This window comes from Arachis ipaensis, chromosome B08 (genome assembly GCF_000816755.2).
Source record: "Arachis ipaensis cultivar K30076 chromosome B08, Araip1.1, whole genome shotgun sequence".
In the NCBI taxonomy this organism is placed as follows: Eukaryota; Viridiplantae; Streptophyta; class Magnoliopsida; order Fabales; family Fabaceae; genus Arachis; species Arachis ipaensis.
Window position 1 is genome coordinate 1,878,664 of NC_029792.2, and position 12,149 is coordinate 1,890,812.

A 12,149-nucleotide genomic window follows, 5' to 3' on the forward strand; every position below is an offset into this window, starting at 1 on the left:
AATGATAAAGCTGTTTTGGAATTTATATCACAAAAGACTATATATAATATATCTTTACAACTAATTTTAAATTGTAAGTTTTTCAAAAACACGCAAAAACAACGAAGAAGACCTCATATATGTTCATGGCCGTTTCACAAAAACAATATATCCATCCATGCAACAGTTATTGGAAATTCACTTTCAAAAAGAAAACATTTCTGTTCACCAACACATTAATGATCATAACAAAAGATAAAAGTAAAGCGAGATAACAGATAACTTGGGACCAAGCAACAAACTCAGCTGCTATACTTAATATAACGCACATCGATTGTCAAATCAGTAAAATAAAAACTACTTTTGTTTTTCATACACTAAACAGAAATCAAAGGAAGAGAAAAATCTAGAAAGTTTGTTGATTCTATGCCTTGGAGTCAAAATCACTAGCCGATTTTTGCTTGCTTCTTAAGTTAGCCAACACCCTTGCAGCAGCCGAGTCTCTTGCTTCGCGAGGATTGGAACAAGTGTCACCCCCCAATGAACACTCAAAGTCGGGTCCTTTAAAGGTCACCAAAGCTCGGAATCCACCTTCATTAAGCAATGTATATATATAGTGCATGTCAAATACATGATAATTCTTCAACATAGGTATACAAGCAACATAACTGTATCACAAGAATCTTGGCTTCTACACCTAAATTGGACAACTTACCGTCTGATGGAGATACTCGATACATCGGTATGGTCCAAATATTTTCATTACATATACTGTCTAGTTCCTGCAAGATTAAACAGAGATCTGAGTACTTGTATGGAGATCAAAGGAACAGTTGCCATTGACTGCTAACTAACAGGTCATGAACATAAGCGTTATTATCAGTATTATCTAACAGTCTCCCACTGATAAAGCAACATTCATGGATCATGGGACCCTCTGTAGAAACAGATTAACAAGGCATCATAGATTCGTTAAACCGGTTCCTCTTGTTTTACTCAAACACATAACTTAAGCATGTGAATGCACCACAAACACCAATCACAACATGCATAATTTAGTATTAGGTTGGAAATTGTCTTGCCTGGCAAGGACTTTGTGCAATGAGTACAGAATCTCCCCCACTTTTCATCTTATTAGATGGAGCTAAGCATGGATCCTCAAGATTTTTTCTTATCCCTCCATGATTTCCTTCCCATGAATAATTACAACCCTCTATAATGGCATCTATCGTTGTTTCCAGACTATCTTCCACATCTGTTAAGCAAGCAAAACCAATCATCATCTTTTCAACCCACACATTGACAAAGTTTAAATGATAGGTGAAAATATCAGTTTGCTTAAGTCAATTATGCTCTCAAATACTATGCCTCTAATGCAAACAAAATTTGATGTGGTCATGAAATAGGGAAAATGCCAATAGGGAAATAACAGGCATCTTTTTTGAGAACTTGCTTGATATTTGAGAAAATTAATTATAAAAGGGAAGTAACTGAAAGAATGTTTTTCCTTTAACATAAATACCGAGAGAAGCAGACACAAAAATTAAAAAAAAAGGGACAAGCAACATTATAGGAAAACATACCAGCTAAAATTCTCTGAATTTTTTTATCGCATAGAGCAATATCCTCATCTATCATTTGACGCCGAAGAGTCTGCAGACAAAAACCAAGTATAAGATAAGTGCAAATGCAGGGCTTTTCACCATTCGAATTATATGAGAGTTGATCTCAAGTAAGCCAATAAATGGCAGTAACAAGCAAAAAAGTTTCTTTCACTATTTTATCAGGTTAATGATAAATAACCATGTGTAGGTGTCCATAGCCAGCTACTTAGAGTGAATTAAACATTAATGTCACCAAGAAAAGCAGTAAAAAAGTTTTTACCAGCTCATTCTTCTCTCGATTAAGAACAGCGAGGGATGTTTGTGACAGTGTCTCCCCCTTTGAATCTAATAAAAGATTTTGGAGCTTCTCAATATTTGAATGAGAATTATTTGCAACTGGAGCAGATTCTTCATGGATGCCTTTTTCAGAATCTTTAGAGCCCCAAATCTTATTACAAGCAGATTGATTGTTGGTCCCGCCCTCAGCAATAGGACTCATTGTTGGATCAACCTTCACAACCTGCCAGACACCATTGCCATGCAAATGGATGAGAGAAATAACAAATATTGAAATACATCTTTGAAAACTCTTCTTATGGAGGAAAACTAGTAAGTAGGGGAACAAAAATACTTCTTTGTAATTTGGAGAATATAGGTGTAAAATTGGTTAACTTACTAACCTCAAACACCATGGCACATTACAAACTTTCAATAGAAAAATATTATCTTAAAACAAAACTTAAAAAGTGAACACAGACTGGTGAACTAATAATCATTCATTGTGGATGCCAATATCTGCACATTCTGTCATTACTAAACAGACAAGGGGTAACAAAACTAAACTACATAAAAGAATTGAATTTAATCCCTGCTAGCTCAATTCTTAGTTCCAAGGTAGTACACCAACTGCAGTCAAAATGATAATTAAAAAAACAGAGTTAGTGAGAAAGAAACATTTGATACCTTAATAGGGTGTGTAAATCCATTGGAGTCGTGTTGCGTGGACTTATTTTCCATATTCTGATCTTCACTAACATGTAATGTATTGACATTAAGCTGGCATTCCTTATTTTGTGATGGAACAACAGAAGAATTGTTCAAATCCATATCCTGGGCCTCCTTGACAGAACCACACTCTGCAATGGTACAGCTTTTGTTGTTCTCTTTTTGCTGCATTGATTCTATATTATCACTGCTTAGCTTGCTAGCAAGGCCAACATTCATGCCCTTGCTTATATGTGATTCTGTCCCCTCGGCACCGTCTGCATTTGCATTTTTCTCTCCCAGGGTTGGTTCTTGCAAACTGTTGGAGTCGGTTTCTCTACACACACAAATATATTGCACCAAAAAATATGTCAAAAGGAAATATAAAATGGCAATGACTGATGATCAGAGGAACATCAAGGCTCTGGGACTTCTGATGATGTGCACAGAATCTATTTCTGCGATATTCCAATCATCCAACTATATAGGTTGGAAATGTCATAAGCGTGAAGAACTTTTACTGCCTGACATATTCACACAAGTTCAAGAGGTAAATTCGATAAAGCATGAACTGGCATCAAATACAGAAAGAGGATGTAAAAAGTCGAAAATATTGTAAAATCAACCTAAATCATGAGCTACAAAATGGGAAAGGAGAACTTCACCAACCTAGAAAACCATTCTGATATTACTTCAGAATAAGGAAGCAAATGGAAGAACTCAACAACTGGAGTGATACTCCAACTGCTAGAACTCATTTTGACCAGAGGACCCTGCAACCTATACCCAAGAGAAGACAAATCATTATGCAGAAAAATAAACAAAGTTTGTCTCAAGCCAGAATTCTTTATCAAAACGAAGTCTGCAACAAATATCCAAGCATTATTAAATCCTGAACACAAGTACCACTTCAAGTACAATGAGAAGATTCAGGTCAGCCTGTTGCAGACACCACTACACTATCAATGGAAAAGCTGGTGAAAGTGATGATGTCATTCACCCTTAGGACTAATTCATTGGCCAACAGCCAAAAAGAGGCAACTGAAGCAAACCTTTGAATTAAATCTCGGATATGAACTCGGTTAGCCTCTTGATTGATCAACTGGGAGCACTTCATTATAAAAAAGCGTGAAGCTTCTTTCTCTTTGCTCTCAGAATAAACAGTGTAGCTTCCCAAAACTGTAATATCAGTCTCATTGACACCTGTATTACATACAAAAATCATATTCAACTTTTCATTACAAAAAAAGTAGTTCTATCAAAACCTAACTACAATAAAATGACACATTAACAAGTGCTAGACTGCAAGTATGTTTAAATAACATTTTAGCACAGCACAATATTAACCAAAGAGAGAACAATATATGATTCAACAATAGCCTCAGAATAGATGGAAAGCATAAACAAAAACATGCCGCAAAATGTTGTAACCAGCTGCATCGAGAACTACACTACGTTATATAGATTGGATATGGAAAAATAGTCTGCCAATTTACAACTAAGTGCAACGGCGGCTCACAATAGACATGGCAATCATTTTTGTACAAGGATAATTACCTGCAGCTTCCTTTACAGCAGAGTACCCAATTTGCAGAAACTTTGTATTTTGAAGTTCATCAATGACTTTTCGCTTTTTGTAACACCTAGTTCCACTTTCGCTTGAAACAATAGAGCTTAAGCTGGAGGCATCCACATCTTTTTCAATCAGTGACCACACCCCCTTAGTGATGGAACTAGACAACAAGAAGCAATTTTCCATCTTACAGTCAACTAAAAGAACAGCAACTTTTGAAATAGGCCATCCCTCTACATTAGAAACACTTTTCAATGGATCTAGAGATCTACTTATATTACAAGCCTCCATGATCTTTTCTTCTGTTAATGATAGCTGGTTCACCGCATCGACAAGCTCAGTTTCATCAGACTTACGTGTCCATTTCATATATGCTAACAGACTTGGCCTCAGAGACACGGCCAACTTGCAAAATTCATCAAATGGTAGAAAATCTAGCTCCGGGTGCTGCTTTCTGTAGTAATAGTTATACAGCAGCACAACAGAATGCACCTAATGCCAACAACCAGAGTCATTAATAAATAACTAGGAAGACAATCATTTCTGCATACATTTCAATAAAAAGCATATTTGTGAACCTGTGATGCTTGCATTTCCTAATTGTAATTGACTAAGAACTTGAAAAGTATTATTGAGAAACCCTGTTTCAAAAGAAGACTATTATACCTTGTTCTATGTCACACACTTCAACGATGGTCAAAACAAGTCACATAGGTTAATCTTTGGATTGCTATGATTATTGTGCATAGATTATAGAGATGAAAAAAAGAATACCTGTTTTGCTATTGATTGCTGTTGAGATAGTGGAGGACTATCTTGGCTAGAAGCATTTGCAGCAAGAACTGGGTCAACCAATAATTCAAGCAACACCGAAACTACATTTGATGGTTCCATCTTCAATCCACTGATATATCCTTCCACTCACCCAGAGATTTCAGCTGTCACAAAAATAAGTATGACTGCAAAGAGAACAAAAACAAATCGTCATCATTTCTAAAAGGCAACATTTTTAATTTCAACAAACTAAAAGAAAAAATCACATTTTTGCAACACCTCGGGATAAAAGAGAGTATTTGGCTGGACATGCATGCTATACACTCTCAAAATCCCAACTTCACCACACAAAGTATTTGAATATTCCGAATAGAAACTTGACCCCTTTACCTATCTCATGAAAAAAAGTTCCCAAACAAACCGTTTAGAAATTAAGATTACGCCTTTTTACCCGGAATACACAAATGAAGATTTAATAGAAGAAGAGTTAGAGAAAGGAGAGAACTTGAAAATTGAAATGCAGACAGTAGAAGCATTACTCACTATTGCTCACTGACTCACTGTTTAAGGTTCTCAGTTCTCAGTTCTCAAATCTCAATTCTGAATTCTGTTTGTGAAAAGTGAAAGAGAAACTCTGAAATGTTGTGTGAAGAATGAAGACTGAAGAGTGTGACAGCAAAACACTTGAAATAGCAATTTGACGCACACTCTCACTCTGTCAGCTTTTAGTAATTTAGTCATTTTATTATTTTAATTTTTTATTATATTTAAATAAAATTTACTCAAGAAAAAGGGCGAGTAAGATTCAGAGGAAGTTTTGTAATTATTTCCTGACATACCTATAATAATCTTAACACAGAAGTTGTCAATGAAATTTTTAACAAAATAATCTGGAGATCTGATACTCTTTTTCTTTTCAACACTAGAAAATCTCATGAATCTGATCAGTTTTATTTTTGATAGGCAAGATTCTCAGATAATAGACAAGTCTAGAACATACGTGAAACTAAAAAACAAAGATAAACATATTAAAGAATCAAGTTTTTAGAGAGGGAGAGAATTTTAACAAGTATTCCTGATGAATATTTCATAGTGAATTTTTTATTGAAAATTGAGTTGATCTATTACAAGGATGGACGCCTCTATATATAAAAGCTTACAAATAAATTTGAAATCTGCACAACAAATAAAAATAGGATATACAATAGATAAGAAGGAATCTTATCCCCTGCTACATTATTACATAAGATCTTGTCATTTTATTATTTTAATTTTTTATTATATTTAAATAAAATTTGAACCAAAATGTTTATGCGCATTATTTTTCGGGAGACATTAATTTGGCTCTTTTTTCTAAAATTGAAAAAGATGGTGTTTTTTTTTGTTTAAAATTGGCTGATAATGTGTAATTGCACATGGATAGACACTGCAAAAGGGCCTGTCCACCGGCATGGAAGACACGTGTTTTAGCACACAAGAGGCGTGTTGCAACATGCAGGTTGCACGCTGGCCACATGTCACGTGGAGTTGGATGCTAATGCAACACATAATCTACGCATTGAATACTTTTTATGTTATTTGAAAATTCTGTTTATAAATATGAAATTCGTTATCATTTTACTTCATTACGAGGGAGTTATTTTAGTGTATTACAATGGTGAGATTATACGAAATACATATGAGAGTGTGTGCGCTTTGCATGTGAGAATCTTTTTTTCTTTATTATTTCATGCATTGTAATTGTTACGATGGGTAACCAGAGATTAATGGGCTGGACTCGTTAGGTTGGCCCAATCGTTTGAGGGGGAAAGCTTTCGAAGGGATTCGCGCTTCTGGGCCTCCGTCCGACTTGTGAGTATGAGTGAATGTGGGGTGGTACCTGCAAAGACACTCTGATGCCTAAGTCAGCAAAGGTGTAAGCAGGTCTAGAGAGTATTGGGACTTAGAGATACCTGAGGGGTGTCAGTGTATTTATAGTGGTGAACCAATAACCACCGTTGAAGTAGTTCCACCTTTTAAGGTGGATAACCGTCCATTTATCTTAGGGAAGTTGAGATAGGGCTCCTGGAAGTGGGTTGAGAGATTTTAGGGGCAGTTACTCGTTTGAATGAGTGTCTATCTGCCAGCTGATCTTCGTCCCTGACTTCTTTGGAGCAAGTCGTATCAAGAACCGACTTCTCAGGGGAAGGTCGGTGTCAGGCGAGGCTCAATCCTGTGGGTTGGGCCTTTCGTTTGGACCTGGGCCTTAATGTTGGGCCAGGGTATGAACAGTGCCCCTACTCGAGCCCAATTTCTTTTAAGAGTTGGGGTCGAGTATTTAACTCGGGACCGCAGCCGACCTGATAAGGAGCCGACGTGATGTTTCATAACCGACGTGTTTTTTAAAAATTCTCAACAGTCGCGTCTAATCAAACGTCGCGTCCGTTAGGGATTTGTGTATTCATACGCGGGGATCAGTTACATTGGGAACGGTGCCTCTCTTTAAATGACGGCCTCCGTTTTTACTATTATGCCCCCAACGTTTTTATAAATACTTTCCCTCTCTTTCCTTGCTTCGTTTTTGAAAACTTTCACACTTCCTCTCCTCTGTTCGAAAGAAGCTCTTGTTCGAAGAAATTCCTCTGCCCCTATCCTTTTTTTCAAGCAAAGGTTAGTTTTTTCTCTACTCTCTTTTTACGAAGTGCTTTTGTTTGCATGTTTTTATTTTAGAGAGGAGGGTTGGCTTGTAGGCTTCTAGTGACTCTGTTTTGTTTGATTCCAGGCTTCTTAGAGACCCTGTTTTTGATCCTTTTTCTTTTTCCTTTGTAGGTTTCACTAACCCTTTCTAGGAAAAAATGTCTTCTATAGAAACTCTTGCTCAATGGGTGGATGTCACGGTTCTTGGGAAGAACCTTTTGTTGATACCGACTTTATCACCAACCTTCGTACTCATCATAGGCTCTGTACTTCTGATGAGAATGAGCCAAAATATGAACTGATTACCCCGGGTCCAGAAGACCGGGTTTGTTTTAGGAGGGCTTCTGAGGCAGCCCCTCATTTTTTCTATATGTATGAGAGCATGATTACCCGCCTGGGCGTTTTTCTTCCTTTTTCTGACTTTGAGATAACTGTTTTATGCCACTGCCGTGTTGCTCCTACCCAACTTCACCCTAATTCTTGGAGTTTTCTGAAAATTTATCAATTTATCAGCCATGCTTTAGACTTTCCGACTTCTTTGAAGATTTTTTTTTTTATCTTTTTCACATGACCAAGCCCTTCAGTGGGCAAAATAATGAGCAGCAGTGGGTGTCTTTTCGGGCCATACAAGGCCTGAGAGTTTTTACCCTTTTTGATGAATCCTTTCATGACTTCAAAAATTTCTTTTTCAAAGTTCAAGCTGTAGAGGGCCACCACCCATTTTTTTTGGATGAAAATTCTTCTCCTCGCTTTCCTCTGTACTGGCTAGAGGCCTCTCCTTGTGAAAAATATAGTTTGGATGATTTGGATGAGGTGGAGGCGGCCGTTGTGGGGTTCCTCTGAGAAGTGTGGGGGAGAGCCCCCTACCTGGATACAAAAAAGTTTCTCCAGGGGTCTCCGACTTTTGTCCAGGCTCAACTAGGTAGCTTTTTGTTTGTTTATCATATTTTTCGACTTGTTTTCTCCGACTTGTTTTGCTGACTTTAGCTTCCTAATTGCTTTTACAGAAATGGCGAAGAAGAATTCTAGGGAGTCTTATCAGAGAGCTCAGGAGGCCAAAGCGAGGTCCCGCGCCAGAGTCGGCGGTGCCAGGGTAACTGGTCCTTCTCTTCCCTCTCCTCCCCCTCCTTCTCACAATTTGGGGACCCCTACCCGACCTATTGTCCTTTCTTCCTCAGCTTCTTCTCAGCCGTCCCCTCCTCCCCGATCTTTCCCTGAGCCAGAAAATAAGAAGCACAAGACTTTAGAGTCTGGCTCTTCTTTTGAAGGTGAGGCTAAAGTGGATGCGCCTCAGTTTGTTCGGAAGCATATCTATCCTCATACTCGCATAAGTATGGATGATGCTTCTGTTCGAAACCACCTTACTATTCTGGCTCAGGAGAGTATCAGGGCGGCTGGGGTATGTACAAAGTTCCTTGATATTTTTTAGAAGACTCCCCTCAGCTCTTTGGGTTCAACCTCGAGGGTTGAAGAGCTGGAGGGGAGGCTTCTCTTATATCAAGGGCAGGAGAAGGTGCTGAGGGAGGAGGTCGCCAAATTGAAGGAAGAGATGGATGGCCTCCAGGAGAGGGAGAGGAAGTTGCAGGCCCAATGTTCCATGACGGAGGGCCTGAGGGAGAAGGAGCAGGAGAGTTATTCGAGTTTGTTCGAGGACTTTGTGGAGGTGAAGAAGGATCTGATGAGAGCTCGGGAGGCTTATACAGAGTTGGAGGACTCCATTGCTGACGGGGCTGAAGAAGCATGGAGGATCTTTAAAGAATAGGTCGGGGTTCTTGCTCCCGACCTAGATCTCTCTCCTTTGGATCCGGATAAAATTGTGGTCGATGGAGCTATCGTTTCTCCTTCCTCTCCCTGCTATGTCACCGAGTCTGATCTAAAGACTCGGGAGCAGAGGATAATGGAGTCCCCTCCCCGACCAAAAGATGCCCCGAGTTCTTCGAAGGCTCCTGGAACTTCCACTCCATCTCCTATGGATATTTCCCTTCCTGGCCCTGATGGCGCTCTGACCACTCTCCCTGACTCCGGTGGTGCTCCGACTACTCTCCCTGACTCTGGTGGTAACGTCCTTCCTAGCTGAAAAAATTTGTTGTGGCTATATGGGGACCCGGCCTGTGGGTCCCCTTTTTTTTAAACTATTTGTTTTTATGTAGTGGTGGTGGTCTGCTGATATTTTTCTTGGCCTTTTATGGCCGTAAACAAAATATTTAGAAATATCCTTTTTTGGATAAGGGTTTAGGTTATCTTTCTTTGTCTCGTTGTGTGCATGTTTTTCTGTTTTTAGGTTTCAAAAAATCCTTTTGATCCTTGTTTTGAAAAACCTTTTTCTTGGCTGACTGTCCCTCCCTTTAAGTTTCTTTTAAGTTTTCCTTAAGAATTTGGGACAGCCTTTTGCCTTGGTGCTTTGAATAGGTTTTCTGATCTCTTTTTGGTATTCTTTATACTCAATTTTTTTATTTATTGAGTTCTTATGACTTAGGTTATTTTTGCGATGCGTTTTTCTTTGCTTCTCAGTTTTTCCAACTTATAAGTCAGATTTTTTCGAGTTTTCCACCATCAACTTTTATAACCTCTTTACACCGACTTGTACCTCGTCGTTTCATCCTGACGACCATCTAGGTCGGTTCATGGGATTTTCACGTTTTGTCGAGCTTAAGTCGGCGCATTTCGTAGAAAGAAAGAAAACGAGAAGGAATTTATAAGAGATATTGTAAAAGATCTTTATTTATTTGCGAAGGTACTTTACTGCTACTAAGGGTTTTTGACTGTCTATGGTCCCTTAGTCTCTACTGTGATGCCTCCTTAAAAACGCTCCTTCAGAAAAAACCCTTTTGGGAAAAAATCATGAAGTTGGAAAAAGAGTACATCAGGGAGTAGAGTTCGCTTTTAACTATAGTACCTTTTCATATTACAAGCATGCCACGACCTTGGTAACTCGGTGCCGTTTAAGTCGGTCACCTTATAATAACCTTTTCCTAGGACCTCACTAATTTTGTATGGTCCCTTCCAATTAGCAGCGAGCTTTCCTTCCCCAGATTTGTTGACTCCAATGTCGTTTCTGATTAAGACCAAGTCGTCTGGGGTGAAACTTCTTCGAATGACTTTTTTGTTGTATCTGGTAGTCATCCTTTGCTTCAATGTTGCTTCTCTTATCTGGGCTTGTTCTCGGACTTCAGGGAGCAATTCAAGCTCCTCTTTGTGCCCTTGTATGTTTCCGACCTCGTCATGAAAGATCACCCTTGGACTTTGCTCGTCGATTTCTACTGGTATCATGGCTTCCACGCCATAGACAAGTCGGAAGGGTGTTTCTCTTGTAGCAGATTGAGGCGTCGTCCAGTAAGCCCATAACACTTGGGGGAGCTCTTCAGCCCAGGCTCCTTTTGCATCTTGTAGCCTTTTCTTTAGTCCTGCCAGTATGACTTTGTTAGCTGCCTCGGTCTGTCCGTTTGCTTGTGGATGTTCCACCGAGGTGAACTGGTGTTTGATCTTCATACTGGCTACTAGGCTTCTAAAGGTAGAGTCGGTGAACTGGGTTCCATTATCTGTGGTGATGGAATGAGGTATCCCATACCTTGTGATGATGTTTTTGTAGAGGAATCTCCGACTTCTCTGGGCTGTGATGGTGGCTAATGGTTCTGTTTCTATCCACTTTGTGAAGTAGTCTATTCCCACAATTAAGTATTTGAATTGTCCTGGGGCCTGGAAAAAAGATCCTAACAGATCCATCCCCTATTTTGCGAAGGGCCATGGAGAAGTTATACTGATGAGCTCCTCGGGGGGAGTCACATGGAAATTTGCATGCATCTGGCATGGTTGGCACTTCTTCCAAATTCTGTGGCATCTTTCTGCAAGGTCGGCCAATAGAACCCAGCTCGGATTACTTTTCTGGCTAACAACCTGGCTCCGAGATGGTTTCCACAGATCCCATTATGAACCTCCTCTAGTACTTCAGTGGTCCTTGAGGTCGGTACGCACTTCAGCAATGGTGTTGATATTTCTCTTTTATAGAGGATATTTTTCACTAGAGTGTAGTATTATGCTTCCCTCCAGATTTTCTTGGCCTCTTTTTCCTTTTTGGGGAGGATGTCGAATTTTAGGTATTCGACCAAGGGATTCATCCATCCGAGGTTTAGCCCGGTCACTTCAAGGACATCTTGTTTGTCCTCTGCTTTCACTACAGAGGGTTCTTGAAGAGTTTCCTGGATCAAGCTTCTATTATTCTCCCCTGGTTTGGTACTTGCTAACTTGAAGAGGGCGTCTGCTCTGCTATTAAGATCCCGAGTTATATGCCTGATCTCGGTTTCTGCAAAGCACCCAAGGTGCTCCAGAGTTTTTTCCAAGTATCTCTTCATATTTGGGTCTTTGGCCTGATACTTTCCATTTATTTGAGAGATCACCACTTGAGAGTCACTGAATATCATCACTTTTGTTGCACCAACCTCTTCTGCCAGCTTCAAACCTGCAATCAGGGTTTCGTATTCTGCCTGATTATTAGAAGTTGAGAATTCAAATTTGAGGGAAACTTCTATTTGTGTTCCCTTTTCATTAACCAGTATTATGCC

The 12,149-nt window shown here is 39.3% G+C and overlaps 1 protein-coding gene across 6 annotated transcripts; it reads right to left on the reverse strand.

The window, feature by feature from the left end:
* LOC107613909 lies at positions 149 to 6,000 on the reverse strand. Of its 6 annotated transcripts, XM_016316100.2 has the most exons (12): positions 5,458 to 5,635; positions 5,194 to 5,304; positions 4,915 to 5,099; positions 4,125 to 4,632; positions 3,620 to 3,770; positions 3,237 to 3,347; positions 2,547 to 2,904; positions 1,864 to 2,103; positions 1,563 to 1,632; positions 1,062 to 1,234; positions 695 to 761; positions 149 to 570 (listed from the first exon to the last, which is right to left on the reverse strand). In XM_016316100.2, exons 3-12 carry the CDS (start codon positions 5,032 to 5,034, stop codon positions 404 to 406), a joined length of 1,965 nt encoding a protein of 654 aa, XP_016171586.1. In that variant the 5' UTR covers positions 5,035 to 5,099; positions 5,194 to 5,304; positions 5,458 to 5,635; the 3' UTR covers positions 149 to 403. The 6 variants fall into 6 exon arrangements, with proteins under 6 accessions (XP_016171586.1, XP_020964207.1, XP_016171589.1 ...); XM_021108548.1 differs by lacking the exons at positions 5,194 to 5,304; positions 5,458 to 5,635 and adding an exon at positions 5,754 to 6,000; XM_016316103.2 differs by lacking the exon at positions 5,194 to 5,304 and having other exon boundaries at positions 5,476 to 5,635.